This window comes from Lampetra planeri, chromosome 2 (assembly GCF_965212315.1).
Source record: "Lampetra planeri chromosome 2, kcLamPlan1.2.h2, whole genome shotgun sequence".
NCBI lineage: Eukaryota > Metazoa > Chordata > Hyperoartia > Petromyzontiformes > Petromyzontidae > Lampetra > Lampetra planeri.
The window spans coordinates 9,335,512-9,355,136 of NC_136108.1; the positions used below are offsets into that span (position 1 = coordinate 9,335,512).

At 48.2% G+C, this 19,625-nt stretch overlaps 1 protein-coding gene across 1 annotated transcript; it reads right to left on the reverse strand.

Moving 5' to 3' along the window:
* Positions 1 to 5,653: 5,653 nt before the first annotated feature.
* LOC144733466 (neurexophilin-2-like) lies at positions 5,654 to 8,620 on the reverse strand. The gene is made up of 2 exons (XM_078615381.1): positions 8,516 to 8,620; positions 5,654 to 7,078 (listed from the first exon to the last, which is right to left on the reverse strand). The coding sequence occupies exons 1-2, from the start codon at positions 8,564 to 8,566 to the stop codon at positions 6,278 to 6,280; spliced, it is 852 nt and encodes a 283-aa protein (XP_078471507.1). The 5' UTR covers positions 8,567 to 8,620; the 3' UTR covers positions 5,654 to 6,277.
* Positions 8,621 to 19,625: the final 11,005 nt, after the last annotated feature.

Here is a 19,625-nt window from a genome sequence, read left to right on the forward strand (position 1 = left end):
GCGGTGGCGAAGGTCTCGAGGGTGCATGCGATGCAACTGCACCAGACGGGCACAGCAGGAGCCTGGCTACAAAGATGTGGTGGTGGTGGTGGGGATTGGACATGAGGCTCTATTCCATTATTTGCACCGGGGTCCATTGCCAGCGACGCTTCATCACTGCCGTGGTTTCTTGCAAGGCTGGGTGTATCACGGTGAACCACTGCATCGCGCGTTTTCAGATGCGCTTCCGCGGCCGTCTGGAACGCTCTGCTTTCCGATATTAGGAAGCTACTGAAGCTACGTCCTTTCAAATCTAGATTGAAAACCCATTTGTTTATAACTAATTTTGTGTTTAGTTTGCTGTCCTTCCCCCACACCTACGATTAGCACGGCTGGCTACGTACGGTGCAAACGAAGTTTTAACATAAATACATCCACCACGGTGCGGGCCTTCCGTGTTTACCCAGCATCTGGTTTGCGCAAGGTGTACACACTTTCAGTTTGTGTTTAGACGGAGACAATGATGCGATTAAACTCGCAATATAAATAACGGGTTGTGTGTAGCGGTGGAGGAGTCGTTACTGCACTATGAAACCCGGTGATCAGATTTCGATTCCCAGGCACGGCCAATAATACCCTTGGCGAGTGCTCTCTGATTCGGCATAGGACCCACGGCTCCGTCACCAACCCGCACTGACCGGCGTGGTGAATGAGAGGGTATACACATCGAAGAATCCCAAGACACTTTTGTGGTTAAGGGTTTTAACACAAATATCACATTGGAACTTCAGCGCCTCATAAATCATCAATCTCAGGGTGAAGGTTTGTAAACGCGAAAAAAAATCTCACGCGGTCATTCGCAAGGGGTGAGGCTAGAGCAGCCTTTTTTTTCTCTAAACGATGTATGGTTTTGGCACACAGATCGAGTTTGGGTTGCTCTCCCTCCTCTAAGATGATAAGATCGCATTTCACGGAGCACATTCCCACGAGCAAATATCGTATATGCCGCAGAGATGTTTAGCATCGTTTCGCTATTAAATTGGAATAAGGAGCGCACGTGCGTTCGTACAAAGTCACTTCATGGCACGGCAAATGCGGCGGCTCAGTCAGAGATGAGATACGCCCTTGCCCAGGCCTCCCGGCTTCATTGGCGCTGTAATGAAAACACCTGGGTGGTGTGCCGTGGAGCGACCCATGGCAACGATGGCTGCGTTAGAGACCCTATTGCCCAGCGTTGAGGAATTCTTTTCTCCTTACATATGGCCGAAGAGGACTTTCACATTCCTTCGGAGGGCCAACCCACCACAGACGCCATTCGACCCCTAAGTGGCGGTGACGTCACCACGGTGCTTGTGCCAGGCCAGGTGCACTTTGAGGCCACGTGAAGTGTCGGAGTCTCGCTGACAGGTCACGGGACAGACCCAGGTGCCATAGGTTGAATGACTGAGATGACTTGCAGATGCACCAGCTGTGCTCTCTACAGTGCCAGCTTACTTTGTTTTATCCGCCCGGTGCTCCGCTCGTTGTTGTGAGCATCGCTCCTCTGACCTCCGTTTTGGTTGAAGGGCGACTGCCTCCAACTGCCCAGTAGCGTCCTTCGCGAGTCTTCGGAGGGCCACACATTAACGCACACATACACCTTAGCTTCATCAAACAACAACGCGAAATATAATTAGAGCCCGCTGTTTTTCGAACTTAGAGAGTTGCCAATGCGAAAGTCTGTTTTGTCCCTCTCATAGTGCGATGAATATGCTGGCAGTGACGGATACATTTCGTTAACGGCCGTTTCGAAGTCGTGGTAGACCTCATGTAAAGTGAGACGATGCTGGTCTCTCGAGCTCTCATCTGGTTAAACAAAATCAAGTTGAATTTTGTGTGGACACCGCCCGTATGAAATGACGTCGCCGGGCGTGTCTGATCTGCGTGCTCTTCGTTTTTCCATCGCTGTGACAACTCGAGCAGCAGCAGCTCAAGCCCACATCCTAGCACGAGCCTCACAGATACGTGCTGAGTGTGCCTTGGGATGCAGTTGCATGTGTACGCTAAATACCCTGAGTGCAAGAAGTATTGTATTGTACAGAGTGTCCATAAATGTTGCATCCATTAATATAGAATTATAATTGGACAACAATTTGACCTATGTCATTCAAACAACGCACAGGCACACACACAGTAACAAGTAAATTGTACCGTGAGTATTTTCCCAGTAACCAACGTTGTACCAACATTTGCATGTAGTTGGAACGTTTGGCCCAAGGTTGATTCAACGTTCCGTGTGTTCTGGAAACGCTCGAAACCTCCACGTGTCTGCCGTGACGTTGACGACCCACATCGCGTCGAGATCCGAGAGAGTCCCACATGCTCGCCAACATTTATGAGCGTGATTAGTTCAAATACTTTTCCTATGTGTTGTTTAAAGATCACTCAATCTTTACGCGGTTTAAAAAAAAAGCATTTCAACCACGCAGTTCAAACGTCCGTCTCATTATATAGAACCCTTTAGTGATGGATGATACCTTCATGGACACGCTGAATGATGCGTCGTGTGCCCTCCAGTTGCACCGACTGTGCGGTCGAATTTGTCCGTGTTCATGAGCCAGAAACTGGGGGCATGCGTTTACATAACTTTCAATTTTTCACAGGATGACTTTTTTCCCGTATGGATCTCACCCTCCAAGAGTAAGTATGAACCTTTGCTCAATATTGCGCACAGCTGGTGCGTCAATGATGTGCTATGAAGAAGGGCCATTGGCAGAAATATCGCCCAATATTTTACTTTTCTTTTTAAGGAAGTTTTCTTGACAAATGTGTTAGGAAGGAAGAGGCATTGTTTCGCGTTGGGAAGTTACAGGCTGGGTAGACAGAGGCGAGCGGTGTAAGAAACATGCATACCATTTCAACCGCAGCGCCAAGAGATCGAACTGGCAACCGGATTGCACAAATTCCAGTGTTCTAATCATAACACCACGGAAATGTAGCGATTTATTTTCGCTCTGAGTGTGAGAAGGACGGTCACATTGTTTGAGCGCGAAATACACAAAAAGGCGCTTGGGAACCGATTGATTGTTAGTCTTAATCTTAAACTTCGCCTATATATCGTAATTATTCAACCGAATTAATGTAACGCATTCATTTTTGGCATTAAATCAGATTGAATAATAATGTATGAAACTCGGGCCTGCATACACATTTCCCCCTGTATAGATCCAATAAGCCACGCACGGATCTGGCCATACATGGCCATCAATGCAGGACACCTCCTGAAAATGTCTTGATACTCGGTGAGGCTTTCCTGTACAAAGGGTTGCAACGCAAATGCGCGTCTATCTTCGTGCCAAAAGTCGTTGTCCTTGCGAGCATACAAGCATCATCGGGCAATTTCTCTTACTTGATACAGCTATCGTGCTGTGACGGTTCCACCTGAAGACGGAGGCTTGTGTTGCCTCCGAAACGTCGTGATTTGTTTTTACTTTACATTTATTAATTGTATTTTTTTACCTACGTGACTTTACCGAAAAAACCTAAGAATATGAATCCTTGCAGTCACGAAAGCTTCAAATCAAGCATCATCGGGCACGTTTATTGTGGTGGTCCCGACATGAGCCAGTGGTGGTAATTCCACGTTTCAGTCGCAAGAACCACTACAGTTGTATATATCCATATATCAGCGACACGTGATTGGTTCGTCACGTTAACAACGATAAATTTTACTCTTACAGAATAGGAATTGTAGAGGGTTCGTGTTTCCTGTGAAGCGGCCTAGTGATTTCCGTTGACATTTGTACATCACTGGTTTGTAGTCACGATTGAAGAGCAGATAATTGTCGGATGACAAAAGATGGAGATTATCGATGCTTTCGGTAAAGTCACGTAGATAGGTTCAAAGAAAATAACAAAAAATTAACCTATCTACGTGACTTAACCGAAAGACCCAAAGAATATGAATTCCTGCAGTCACGAAAGCTTTAAGTCAAGAATTATCGATGCTTACAATGATGTATAACGCATTGTTTTTACTGAAAAAAAACGCCTATCCCATTACAGCTTGCGTGTTATTAGCTGTTTTATATATCTATTAATCCGGCTGATTGGCATGCACATCAGTGGCGCAGTGGTGAGCTATGAACTCGGTACCTGCGCTCGAATTCTGGCCATCAGTGTCGAGTTATATCTGAATGGTCCCTGGGCAGCCCCCCCCCCCCCCCCCCACTTTATCAACCCGCACTGACGGACGTGGTGAAGTATGGTCAAAAACCCCCCATGACAGATACGACATGGGGAGGCCACGTCGTATCAGCACGTCCAATAGTAGATCGACAAAGGTCTGTACATGATTATTTTATGAATGCTCATACAATAATAATATTTTTGTATGAATGCTCATACAATAATAATAACAACAACTGTCCACGACTGTGTTTAAGCGATGGAAAGTGGGTTGTGAATCTCAACGATCGACCAACTGTTGCCACCAACTGTTGCCACTCGCACGAAGACATTGTGGAAGGAGCCGATGCCGATCAGTGGTCACATAAATGCGCATGTTTAAATTCACGGTGAGATGGTGGCAATCGATGAAAATGCTCAAACAGATAATATCGCGTGCATTCACAGAATGTACATTTTCAAACATTCACGCACATAATGAAGAACATACTGGCACGTAAATATGACTTCAACCTTTCACGGCAAAGCACTGAAATGTTCTCCATGCATTCTTCCCTTGCCGAATTTGCTTATCACATTGCAATTTCCGTTCCTTTTTGTTTGGGTGCCTCAAGTAGTAATTTTGCAGCGTTTCGTTTCCAAGCGATTCTGATGCGACCATCACACGTCCCATCGTAATTGCACTGCCGTCCTCAAATCAACCTGTCCGGGAAATGGGACACTGTGGCATGGATTAAGGGAGCACACGGCTACTGTGATCGCGCTCCTTTTGGAGAAACAGAGCAGGGTGGAAACTGATCGCTTTCTTCGAGACCACACGTCTTTTGATTTCAGAGGGAAAATGACCCTTTTGAATGATCACATATCTACATTTATCAATATATGCATGACTACTTTCGAGAGTGCTAAACACACACGCGGAGCAGCGGGTTGTTGGGGTACGAAGGCATCGCCTGCACTCTGTTTCACGTACGCTTTAAATGTTTCTAAGTTTGTTTTTTGATATTCTGCCACTCATCAAAAAGTGAACGTGCCGAGAAGAAAACATCCCTACAAGTGACGATGGGCGATTGACAAGATTTGCAATGGAATGCCGGTTAAGGGGAATGAGAGCACGTGGCAGAGAGGATGGTGATGATCGCTACTCGTGGCCAGATCAGTTTAATGCACGAGCGCGATGAATTGTGGCGTCACTGGACCACGAGTGATTGTGACGGCCTAGCGAGGCCTTCATCGAGCAGTGGACGGACAATGGATTATGATGATGCTGGAACTTCTCGCTCACGATGGACACGCTTCTACTGTAGGCGAGGCGCGCGCATGGACGATGTCTGCCTCTGCACAGACGGGCTTCAGGAGCACTGGTAGAGTTGGGGGTGAAGCGTTTATCTCTGGCACCGCATGTACTGCTGTGTGTGTGGGGGGGGGGGGGAAACAATCCGTGAAACAGCCCTGATTTCTGCAGCAACACAGAACGTGTGAATTGCGTTACCAGCTCGGGCTAGAAATAGGATTATTGCCGTGTGTAAAGACCCAACAATGAACGCTGATGAGTGGCACATTTAAGAAATATCACTCGTGTGTTGTTATTGTTGACACTGTCGACATGAGTGTTCCGTATATGGCGTTAACGCGTGGAGAATATGTATTTCCGCGAGGCCAGGAAAAGTATCCAACTCGCACGGATATAACGAACAAGGGTGGCATGGAGTCGTCTTTAATCAGTGAAGGATTAGGGGGAGGGGTAACCCCAATTTGACAAACAATAATTCATTTTTTTCTCGACAGGTGGACGTAAATACACGTTCAGCAAAATGTACACAATTTTTAAATCAATGTTACGCAAACGTTTACCGAAAACGTTTACATAACACCAGAATAAAATCACGGTGTGCTGTTAGGAATGTTCAACATTAACTCGAGTAGGTCTATAGATGCATACACACACACGTGTCCCTGTGCGATATTAATCTCCATAGCACATCCATACACAAGACATTCACAAACTCAAGCGAGGGATTAATGAGCCCCCACAACCAACGTACGACGGGACACTTTGCACACACACACACACCACCATCATCATCATGTTTGTACACTCTACACGTGGCCAGGCTACGAAGCGTAAGAGTCAGCCAGACGGGTAGTAGGGCGAGTCGCTGTGGTAGTTGTAGTCCGGGCACACCTTCTGCACGAGTCTGTAGTCCGTGCTGAAGAAAGCGATGTAGATGCAGATGACGCTGAATGGCTTTGCGCACAGCCACGACACGTGGCTCTGCGTCTGCTCCTGGTAGCAGACGCGAGACGGGTCGTAGATGCACAGCACGGTCTTCGTGGACTTCTCCGTCTTCTCGTACTCCACGTGGCAATTGAACTTGGTCTCCTTGGGGTTCACGAGAGCCGACTGCGCCGGGGACGGCTCGAAGTCCACGGACTTGGAGGGCGGCACCAAGCTCAGCGACACGTTGCCCTGGCCGGTGGAGTTGTGCCGAAAGTAGACGCTGAAGGTGCCGTTGCCGTGGTCCACGATCTTGCCCGTGATGAGCAGGTTGAGCTTCACCGTCTTGATGTTGGAGTTGAAGTCTCCCCAGCCGAACATCTTCTTGAACTTGCCCGACTTGACGATGGGCCGCCGCTTGGTCCGGGAGAGCGTCTCCGACCTGCCGGTCCGCCAGCTCGACTGCGGCGGCCACGACCAGCTGTCTCGCGCGACGCGGGCGTCGTCGACCCTTTCGTCCTCCGCGGAGTTGTCCTCGGCGTCCGAGCGCTCTCCTCCTCTGTCGTCGGGACTCGGCGGGCCCTCCGCCAGCTCTTGCACATTGCTCGCAGTTCTGTGCGGCGCGCCCGTAATCCAGTCTTTGATGTCGCCGCTTACGCGATTGCGCTCCACCGTGTTGCACATGTCAGCGCTTCGCTCCTCGGCATCCGTTGCCTTGAGTGGTGACAACACAGGGACACGTTACATTTTTGCGTTGAGATTAATCGAATTCCCCCCTTACCCCCCCCCGTTAATCAATCTATAGGCCAGTACACGCGGTCGCACGATAGCACGCATTTATATAGATTATTATCGGGTGGCACGTGTGTACATAATGTGAGTACATACACGAATCATCGCCATCATCATTACCCACCCCCCCCCCGTTACATCAGCTCGTTAGCGACCAATTTCCTCCACGGCTCCCTTTCTGTAGCAGTCGCGACGGCTTCACTCAATCCCAATAATGCTTTCTTCAAGCCGCGGCCGCATCCGTCAACATGGTTTGCTGTTTGCCTCCTTTACTCTCGTTTTCCTGTACGCGCGTTGAACTTCTTTAGCCACCGTGCGTGACCAAGCGTGCTAATCGGACGCACGTAGACGTGTGTCACGTGGGCAAAGCAGACGCCAGAAGCAAATAACGACATTAAGTTATCGCGGTTTGGCAGCGCTACACTTAACGCGACTGCGCGTTGGGGAAAAAGGTTGTCGATTCTTCAAGAAGACTGTGATGCATTGCCGTAAATATTACAGCCTCTTAATTGTCAATCGTACGCCGAGCGTGCAACAACTGCTCATTACTGCATCAAATCAACCGTGTTCTCCAAGAGTTGGGTGTTTATTGCTGTTTATTACACACCATAGAACCTTCAAACTGTTTAGCGGATCACTGACTTAATTAAATCGGTGTCTGAAGACCCCTTGCAATGAATAGGCGCTTCAGCCACAATTATTCACACTATTAATCTCAGAATTCAGGAGAGTACGATCTTTTAGGGGCGGCGGAGCTTAAATGTGGATTCTCAAATGAACAATTCATTATAGCAGGGATTAATATTGCGCACGTACATCAAATCATCAAGGCGCACAAATTTCAAGCGTATCGTCCCATTTCCTTCCATAAGTGTAAGTCGTAAATCCGTTCAGAACGTTTAACCCGATGCGTAGTCAGACGTCTGTGGAACAACGGGGTCAGACATTGTCACTCGGTCCCCTTACGTCCTGCAAACAGCACCAGGCTGCTGTTACACACACACGGGGTTGAACTCCCCCCCGATACAACGCTGCTTTCACTCACCAGAATACCGCCACTTAAATGCGTTTGCACCGTATCTCATTAATGACGCATTGAATAGAAACAGAGCACATGTCACTAATCGTGATTTCTAAAATCATGAACAATTTCCAGCGATAGGCGTTGGCAGCGGTGTAGAATCGCGGACGGAATTTTGTGTCGCCCTCCTAGCCCCAACTCCACGGCACAATTGACTTTCTGTGAAAGCGCCCGTCCCTCGAAACGTCAGTCGTTTTGCGTTTACGCGTCAGCCGCGATGCCCGGCTCGCTAGCGCCTGGCCCTGACGACTCTCTCGCGCGCGCTCTCTCTCTCTCACCTTAAGACAGAGGCCCCCGTGCACAAGGACGATCGCAGCCCAGATCAGCATGGTCCCGGTCCGCGTCGCTGGGGCCACACATGCGGCCACGCAGAGCGCCCGACTCCACAACAGTGGCAACTGGCCGAGCCTCCCCCCTCCACTCTCATCCAATCACCCACAAACCCCCCCACCACCACCACCACCCCCAACCCCCACCACCAACCACCCCTCTCTCTTCCCCTACAACACTAACGCGTCCTCCCACCCGTTTAAGTCTATTGCACGCAGTGCTCTGCAATGGCGACAGAGCGGCGCATATCACCCACTGACATTCACGTTTCTATTAAATCCACCTTTAAAAGTCGGCCCCCCTCCCCCTCCTCCTCCCCCGCCTTCTCGCAGGCATGTGCACCGCGCTGAACGGAGCAGAGACGAGGGAGGAGGAGCGAAGAGGGAGGGGACCCCTTAGTGGACCAGCGAGAACACTGATCGCAGATCGGGCACTTGGGTGGAAGAAGAAGAAGGAGGAGGATTGCAGGTGGACCAAGCGAGGGCCTCGGGTGGAGGAGGTGACAAGGACCAAAGTTGCAGGAGCCAGGACTTGCCGCGGTGGAGGAACGAGACGGGACCAGGGTGAAGTCGGAGCCAGCGGGTCTCTCGTTTAGGAGCGGAGGACCAAGACGGAGGTCGAGGAAGGATCCAGGTGCAGGATTGGGAACTCGGGTAAAAGATCAAGGACGCGTGTTGGAAGAGCGATGACCCCGGTGGAGGAGCGAGAGGAGTAGGAGGGTGGGCGGTGGAGGAACGGGGAGGATCTGACAAAGCGCGTGGTGCCTCCTCTCTCCCCGAGCGCAGAGCGTTCTCTGAGCTGCGCGCTCCTGCACGCCCCCTTCCACGTGCCCGTTACCCTTCCTTTAACCGCCCCGATGCGCCCACCCACGCGTGACGCGTAGAGAGAGGTGCTGGGTGTATGTGTGTGTGTGTCACTGGGGAAGACCTGCAACACACACACACAAAGCCCGCTCCGCCCAGACGCATCTCACACTTCGTGACGTCGGGCGAGATGTGAATCTCCTGTGCCAAGAGCGGTCATTGCCGCTGATTGCATAAGTTGTTTTTTACACATTGACACACGCACGTGCCGTCACATACGGACACAATCAAGGCCACTGGGGGATCACGTGTGTGTCTGACTGTGGCGGTGACAATGTGTGAGATACCCGTGTAACATCATCATTACTATTAACAATTGTTGATAATATTTAGCCCTTTGTCAATTCGCTTATGGGTGAAGGTCTCCCCACGCTGAGGTGGTCATGTCGGGAACGGGGCGTCCGCGACCGGTTCCGTTGTCACTTGCCACTGATGTTCGCCGTGGCCGGGAATTGAACTTCGGTGGCTGGATTCATAGCGCAGGGTGCTAGTCACCGCGCGACCGCTCTTCCCCCAACTATGACGTAATTTAGCACTACTATTCATTTTTATGTCATTTTTCGAGTTCCCATTTTGATGAAGGTCACGTGAGCCCAACATCTATCCCAGGTCAGTAAATCCATTACTACGCCTGTCTACTAGAGTAGCAACACCAGCACGGTTGGCTACGTACGGTAGGACAGAAGTTCGACGTACATACAACACTGGATGGTAAGTTAACAGCGTCTGTACAATGGACACTGGTCCCAGAAATGTGAAATTTGCATCCCGATGCTCGTGGAAGATGCACACCGCCAGACGCTTTACATGTTCCTTCCCCTGCACCTCCGATTCGCATGGTTGGCTGCGTACGGTGCGAAAGAAGTTCAACTTGCATACATAAACACGGACAGCCGACTGCTTGATTTGGTCCACACTCGACAGCCGACACTTCTAGGTTGCGCGCGTTTCGTGCACTTCGATATGAACCCGAATGCCAGCCACGGCGAACATCAGTGGCGAGTGATATCTGAAACTGCAACTAGGCACTCCATCATATCAACCCACAATGACCAGCGTGGTAAAGTATGGTCATGTACACCCCCATGACCGATACGGTGTGGGGAGGCCTTCATTCAGCAGTGGATTGACAAAGAGTAAGTTACTTATTTATGTTTTTACTATACACTTTTACTATACACTTTTACTATACACTTTTACTATACACTTTTACTATACACTTTTACTATACACTTTCCCATATCAGCAATATTTCGTAAGGACTCTCTACTCGTTCTGTGCAACATTGATGTTTTTGCCTTTTGGTTGTGTTGCTGCTGTGCTCAAGCACGACGGCTTTCTCTTGTAAAATCGCCGGTCAACTGGCTAAGCGGGATCATCCGCGTAACAAATCAAAATAACTTAAAACTTAAACAGTAGCTTACATCGAATTTTTCCACAATATATTTCGTGATGTTTGAATGTTGAATAAATCGGGCTTGAATTGCGTCGAGTCTGTTCGAGTAAGCGACCGCGGAAACAAATCACATCCAGTCTCCTATCTCCATGGCTGTGGGTACGAGTCACGTGCCTACTTCTAATCGTACCAGCGACCCGAAAGAAAAATCGTGGGAAATTAAGTTAGTATTTCATATAAAATAATTAGATTTATCTCTTCGCCTATGAACTCTCTGAGCAAAGGCTTTACCAGCAGCATCTGTTTATTAAGCACGCAGACTCTGGGACCGGATTAGATATTCAAAGTCTCATCAGCAGCGCGTGGCCTGCTGAACAATAATCACGGTGTGATGGGCAAGGGCCCCCCGCAAGAACACCGTGAGGCCAACCAAGGTCCCCAAGGCTGAAGGATATAAATGTTTGTTTTATTTTATCTTTCCCCTAGAAGTTTCATCCCTCTGGGAGGGACTATAATCGACCGTGTCCGCCACGTGCCCAGACCTGACCGAGGAGCAATACATCACGGCGGCGTGGAGATCATTATCTCGCACCCCGCTCTCGCATTTGGCTCAAACGCCGATATGTTCACGCAAGTGTATGCCTTGGTCCAGCAGTGGATAGACGAAGGATGACGATGAACGTGATCATCTTCACATACGCGATTCTATTCATTTCACGCTGCAACCGTGCTGCATCATCATTAATAATTAGATGATAATGATTCGAACAAGTGTTTCAATGTTCAAAGGGGATATTTTCAGCTTTTAACTTTGCTGAACTCTTAACCCGAGTTTGATTTCTGGACACAGATATCATCATAGGCGAGTGATATCCGAACCAGTCCTGCGCCCCCCCCCACGCCCTCCCCCTCTCGCCCCATTCCTTTAGTAATTCATTCAGTGATTGCTTCCGTGATGAGTGACATTTGATGTTGTCCTGGAAACACCCTCCCCCCTCCCGTCACCAACCCGCACTGATCGGTGTGGTGAAATATGGTCAAACGAACTCCACTACCGACAGCCACGTGGACAGGCCTTCGCTCAGCAATGGATTGACAAAGAGGTGTACATTTGAGTTACTTTTATTCGTCGATAAAATGTGGACGGTTAGATATTCGTATAGATAATAGGGCAACGACCACGTGCCCGCACGGTGATGAATGGATTGTTTCAAAAAGACGAACAAGAGGTATTGCCATTTAGCAATTCCTCACCTCCCCCAGCCAACGTGAAACCAGCATATGCAAGCGAGCTACGTTTGTCTAAATGTTTGAGGAGTAACATTAGACTATACTGGCCACACCACACAGCGATCGGGGATGCAATGCTGATGAAGCGCTTGACCCATCTACCTGCCCGTAGTCATCACTAATTAAGTGACGCATCGTCCCTGGCCTCGTCGTCATTATCCATCATCGATCCACTGCTGGATGAAGGCCTCCCCAAGCCGTCGCCGTCTCTCGTGATCTTGCGATGTAAGTAATTCCATCTCGCATGGCTGGTCTCTGTGCGAATTGACTCTTTTATTTTATCGTGGTCTTAGCACTTCTCACAGGGATGTGTATAGAGTGCTCCAGGCACTATAAACAAAAACAAAAAACGGTCAATGCAGTTATTTTTTTCATTTAATTATAGCAGCCAGCGTATTATAGTAAAAAAACAATATCCAACTCGCTACCGAGAAGGCGAGCAATGCATTGCATTGAACGATTATTATTGGAAATGCGGTTTCTTTTCCCATTATACCGTATTTTTCAATTACGTATTCATAATTAAAGCAGGGCCTATGCATGTTCTTGCACTGCGATTGTCGATACACGCACGCCCATTCTGCATCCGTGTGGTGCCTGCGGTGTTCGTTTTTAAGACGCATCATCATCATCGTCGTCGTCAGCCATGCTCAGTCCACTGCTGGATGGATGAAGGCTCCACCTCCACCCCCCTAAGCATCCGGCACATCTCACGATCCTGCGATGCAATGCTCCCACCTATTGATACAAAAACCCAATCCAAGACACTTGCCTCCCGTTATGTACATGAGCCTATATTGGCGACGTGTTTTTGTAAAAATATGAAAATGTTCATCCCAGGAATAACCCATTGCTGGCACAAGGCCCGATACAAGCCGTGTCAATCGTGGAGGATGTTTGGCCATACTTCACCACGCTGGTCACTACGGTTTGATAAATCATCGGGAAGCCAGAACCGGTTCGAAAAAAACCACTCGACACTGATAGTCCGCACCTCCGATTGGCACGGTTGGCTACGTACGGTGCAAACTAAATTCAGTATCCATTCACGTTAGCTGTGGCTTGGAAGCGAACTCATGTGGCTGGTGCATTGCACAGTTGTCGAACCACTGCGGCTCCCCTCCACCCCTTCATAAGTAATGCATTTGTATCAATAAATAATGCCTACGATATACGCTGTTAATTGGTTATTGGTATAACTCTGAATGCAGGATTGTATTACATCACCCGCACTAATTGGAGCGAGAAGAAGCCGCGATAACAAAATCAAAATGTCACAGATTTATCACTTTCCATTTTCAGACGCGTGTGTGGCTCTCCGTGCTGTATGCAGCGCCCTCGCGTTTTTTTTGCGTTAACTATCGTTAGAGTCATCTTCTTGGTTCTTTCGGTAAAGTCACGTAGAATGGAAATAATAAATTAGTAAAAATAAACATAATAAAATACAATTCTCACGACGTTTCGGCCACAAACGCAAGCAGCCGTCCTCAGGTGAAGAACAGGTCTGTCGGAAAGACAGTGTCTTCATCTGAGGACGGCTGCTTGCGTTGTGGCCGAAACGTCGTGAGAATTGTATTTTATTATGTTTTATTTTTATTATTTTATTATTTCCCTTTTACGTGACTTTACCGAAAGAACCAAGAAGATGAATCCATGCAGTCACGAAAGCTTTAAATCGAAATTCATCGTTAGATTATAACTAGTAGCAGTATCCTGAGAGTATTACATGCACGCATATACCTCGCCATTGCCTGACTGCAATAATCACTTTGTTTAGGAGGGCCTCCGTCGACTAACCTCGCCAGCAATGGCAATAGACGCATCGAGCACATGTCAGCTCGCTCCTGTGACCCACAGTCACCCAGAAATGCGCCCGATCCCGTAATATCTTGGCGGCTAAGCAGGTTTGAGCCCGGATAGTGTTCCTATGGGTGGCAATCACCATGCGCAAAAGACATGTGCAGAGTAACCGTTGTGAGCCGTGCAGCAAAACCCATTTCAATTCCGTGCTCTCCCCCCCTCCACTCACATACACCTTCACCGACCCATAAGTTTGGTCAACTTTCTCCTGACCCTCATCCAGCAGTGGATTGAAGCGGACTGTTAGACGTACGTGCACGGCTCGCTCCTTATGACGATTTTCTCCTCTCCAAAACCCCATCGTGCCCTCGCAGACCGCGGTCTCGGTAGACTCCAAAAGCCATCGGATTGTGTTATCGACGTGTACGCTACGTGCGTTTTAAACTTTGTATTCGCCACCTCGAACAGGGCAGGTCGCCGACTCGGCGAGTCGAACCTCAACAAAAGAGGCATGAAGTCTGGTGGAGCCTTCTGGCTGATGCGTGTTTTACATTTCAGTTCACCGACAGACTTGGCGTGTTAGGAGGGGTGGCGGGGGGGAAGGCAACGCGCTTACATTTATCACTCTGCAACACAATCGAGCGCATTAGTACTAAATATAAACGTGTACACATTTCTTTTTAAATCAAAACCACACGCGTATTATTACCGTATTCTCTGGAATATAAGACGTTCTGCAAATAAAGACGCACCCCCAAAAATCTGTGCCTGGAGTCAATATAATTGTTATACATCTGATCATCTCCACATACCTACCGTATTATACCGGATTATAAGACGCACCACCACCTATTATAGCGGTTTATAAGACCCACCGCCTGTTTTTTTGCTTTCAAATGCGCATCTTAGAATCCAGAGAATACGGTACCGTATTAATATTTCGTACTCCCCCCCCGCCGCCTCCTTATTCTTTGGGGGCCGAGATGCAGGCGGATTGATGGGATGGTTTTTAAATGAGAAGTTTTAAATGGGTCCTTTGACAGCTGTAGGCTCGTGTCGCGCCTAATTGTGGAGGCCATCTCCTGCTGCTGCTGCCGCTCCAATGACACTCACTGCGCTAGGAATGAGATCACATACACGCGAAACACCCATTTACCAAAGCCTCGATTATGGAACAGCCTTCAGTCAACCCGCAGTTACCAGCGCGGTGAAGTATGGTCAAAGTACGGTCAATGAACCCCCACCGGGGGAGCGACATTATCAAGAAGTGGATTAATAAATGAAATTGGATTCTGGGTGTACATTTTCACGAACCAAAGCCTCCTTCTTGAATGCGACCTGAACAACGACACTCGTACGTGTGTATGTTGAACGTCTTTCGCACCGTACGTAGCCAACCGTGCTCATCGGAGGTGCGGCGGTGGGGGGGAGGCAACAAAACAACTCATGTCAGTTCCACGAGTTCTCTGTATTGTGCACGAATTCAAATGACAGGAAAGCGACCGGCCACGGGAAACCCCACCACACACGCTGCTGCAGGTTGAACTGCTTAAAATAAGAAAGCTTGTGACCAGGGCCGGATTAAGATTGTGTAGACCCCTGGGCTAGAGGTACTGTGAGCCCCCCCCCCCCCCCCCCCAGTAATATTTTCAAAAGGAAAACAAAGTAAAAAAAAATCATGTTTACAAGGCTAACAACAAATAACAATTCAGCGTTCACAAATGGAAAACAACTTTTCACTTAACCTCTGGGAGGCCCTCCAGCTGTCGGAGGCCCCTGGGCTGCAGTCCCCTAAAGCCCCGTGCCTCCTAAAGCTACGTGCCTTCATCCGGCCCTGCTTGTGACCCCACCCCAACCCACATGCACCACGCTCGTTTGTTTGTTTTGTAGGGAAGAGCAGCACTCTCCGCGAGCGCCTCGCTGCGGACACTCAGCCGATGTGCAAAGTTTACTCGGCGCACGCAAAGACAACCTGGATTCGTAAGCAGCGCCTTCCATATGCACTAAGTTGCAACCCGCACGGGGTTTGGAGCCGGTTGACTTCAATTCGATTCCCGACACACGGCGAACACATGCGCGACGAGTGAAATCTGAAAGCGGTCCGATGGTGCCCAATCAGCAACCCGCACTGATCAGCGTGGTGAAGCATGGTCAGCACACCCCCCCCTTCCCCATCGTGCAGTTGGTTGACAAAGGGCTGTACGTTAGTTTTGATTTCATTAAACGAGACCCCGCCCTCGCCATCTCAAGATGCAAGACACGGTTGGGCCCCATGGAGTGACATACGTGATACGTGCAGCATGCGGGCGTGAAAGTGCCCAGGATATAACTTTCTCTTCGGGTTGTCGGTGTTTTTATTCCTGGTAAATCAGTAGACCAGTGGCCGTAGATCTTGAGTGTGTAGGCGGTGCAACTGCACCGGCGTCCAGGCGGCGAGCTACAAAGAGGAGATAATTCGTTTTGGCATTCCTTGCACCAGGGTCTAGGCCAGTGTTATACTGGTAGGAACCTCCTGGTTACACCAGCCCAGAGGGGATTATTGTGTCCGTCCATCGTGCAGGGAGGGGCTGCGTGGGGGGGGGGTAGGGTGAGGCTGGGTGGGGAAGGGAGGGCTGGTCACCCCGTGGTGCCCTTATACAACTCATTATTTAACCTACTCACGCCGGCTTGTGCCCGCCCTCACAGTCGGGCATATTTGCGGAATACACCACGCCGCCGTTGACCCTGGCCATTGACCGAGCAACCCAACGTGTTCCTACCAGCTCCCTCCGCAGCAGGAACGTGTTGTTTGTCAAGGCCTGCGGGCTACTGGCGGCCCCTGGTGGTCTTTAGTGCAGCCCCCGACAAAACACAAATGTGAAAACTCCCCCCATCATCATCATCACCATCGTGCTGCTGTCAACCCGCAACGGTTTCAAATGTGTGGCGGCCCTCACACTGATGTCTTATCGGCCAAAGTGGCCCCCGTCTGAAATTCGTAAAGAACACTGGGCTATGCCACTTCAGTAGATACGCAGAGAAAATACACATTCGAGTATTGCCTTTCAAAACTCTCCACGGTAAGTAAGAGATACTAATCTACACGATGTAACTGGTAGCCACGTTACATTTCCCCACTTGAAAAAATATAATTGCGCTCATCGTACCCATGTGCTAATCTATAATTTAAGACGTACACTGTTCAAATTACGTGCAGCACGTGTCGGTATGTATATATACACACACACATTATATGTACTCGGACATCGTTTTTACTCTTCAGAAAAGTGGTGGTCGATGTTGGGGAGGGGGGAAACGCGCCCGAGAGGGCGTTCACCGCCTCGATCGAGAGGCGGAATGAGCTCGGTTGCTGGTGCTGTCCGACGGATTGTTCCATCGCAAGACCGCGTGAGATGGCGACGGCATGGAGAGGTCTTCATTCCACAGTGAATTGATCATGGATGATGATGATGATGATAATCAGATGTTGCCTTTAAGCTCAGTGGAACAAACGACACGCAAGAAACACTTGGATGGATATCGGAAGTAGTTCTGATATCACCTTCCGCGGGCCCCTGCGATTCACACGATCGAGACGCAGCTCCCTCCCAGCGCCCTACTGCTGCAGATGTTCGTCGCATTGTCATCCAACCACTGTCACCTTGGCATCTTGGGCCTGTGCCCAGCAACTCAAATGGCTTTTAAAAACTAGAACTAGCAGAGAAACCCGCTGCTCTGCAACGAAAAATAAGAGACAGCAGCTGTCATTTTCAAAAGCTCTTAGCACAGTCATGTACTCGGAGCACAAGTAATTTACCTTTTTATGTAATAACATGGCAAGATAATACAGTACATGTCGTGATGTTTTTTTATTAATCCATACGATTTCAATAATATTCTGGCGAAATAATTGTATTGAATGTATGTTAAACTTCTTTCGCACCGTACGTAGCCAACCATGCTAATAGGGTCACCAATTAAAAAGGGCAATTTTAAATGGATCGTGTCAGTCTCTCTCTGTTACTCCCACCTCTTAGGTCTCGCTATTATATGTTGGCGTGGAGAGTAGCCCAGCCAGCAGCCAGCTGCCAGCCATACAGGAAACTCGAGGCATATATTATTTTTTAAGTAGTATTATTGAATATTATTTTAATACTCAGAGTTGGAACTTTGGCAAATGAGTGAAACCAAAATTTGTTTACGATGGGTTTTTTTTGTGCAATCACTGGTGACCGGGCTGAGCCCATAAACAGGCGCCACGGTGGCGAGATGTTAACTCCCTCGCCTCGTATACAGGAGGTCGTGGATTCGATCCCGATCCCGACCCTGACGCCTGTATATTTTGAGTTTGGTTGTCTCTTTCCCCTTTGTCGCGTGGATGTTTCTCCGGGTCCTCCGATGTTTCCCTCCACATTTAGAAACATGTGTTTAGAGTATTTGGCTGCAATACATTTCTATGTAATAAGCCACTTCATTGAGCTATCATTTGTGGCCAGGTGTCTTCTGGCAGTATCAGCTCAGTGCAGTAACTTCTAGAAGCCACCTAACCATCAATTACCTAGCCACAAAATCAAACACTATGTTCCACCTTTGCTGTAACCTTGTGTTTCCAAATGCAATGTATCTGGGAATAATTGTAGTTGTGATTGAATATTAATAACTGATATCCTGCAGCTTTCAATTTACAAACACGCGCCTTTGACGAGCACATTTCATGGCAGTTATTTTCCAACAGAGTTCTGTAAACACCACCACATCCATGGATTCTCGCTGCGTGTTTTGTATTCGTGTACACAACAGTTTGGATGTCATAAAGAAATGACAAGTACATCAATATATATATCATTACATTAGCGAGTTTCGGAGTAAGAAATACGATTAAGCAGCAGAAGTCATTTGATTTATTTTGATATGCGTTCATTACAGGATAACTATACCAAGTGTAAGGTTGAAAATAGAAACTGATTGAATTGACATCGTAAAACCCGATAATGGACGGAGAGAATAGATCTGACACTTCTATTTAAAGTTTTCGTGACTGCAGGGATTCATCTTCTTGGTTCTTCTTGGTAGAAGGGAAGTAGTAAAATAATAAAAAAATAAAACGCTGTCTCCCCGACAGACCTGGTCTTCACTGAGGACGGCTGCTTGCGTTGTGGCCGAAACGTCGTGATAATTATTTTATTATGTTTTATTTTTATTATTTTATTACTTCCCTTCTACGTGACTTTACCGAAAGAACCAAGAAGATCTGACACTATTGCTGCCCTTCACCTTTACGCCAGAACATTTTATAGCCCTTCAAAAATATTTTACGTTAAATCCATAACCGCTACCTGTAATCGTTTCACATGTAACATGTGATCACACTAACGTGTCATGTAATACAGGCACGGTAGACTCATGGATTACGAAACATCACACTTGGAAAACTGCATTGCCAAGTGCATAACGCTACAAATTGACAAACAATCCAATAGAGGACAAAGTCTTGAGACTCGGGGATGCTTTCCTCGATAAATCAAAGGCGCGATTATCATTATTGCAGTCACAGCACAACATTGAACATGACAACCAAAGCAGCAATACCATTATTTTTTTAAAATAACCTCACGAAATACAGTTACCCATTTATATATTTTAAAAGAAAACGTTTAAGACACCCTTGGACAACACACGGTTTTGGCTGTCTGGCTTTTCAAGCAACACACGACGAGGCTTAAACAAACA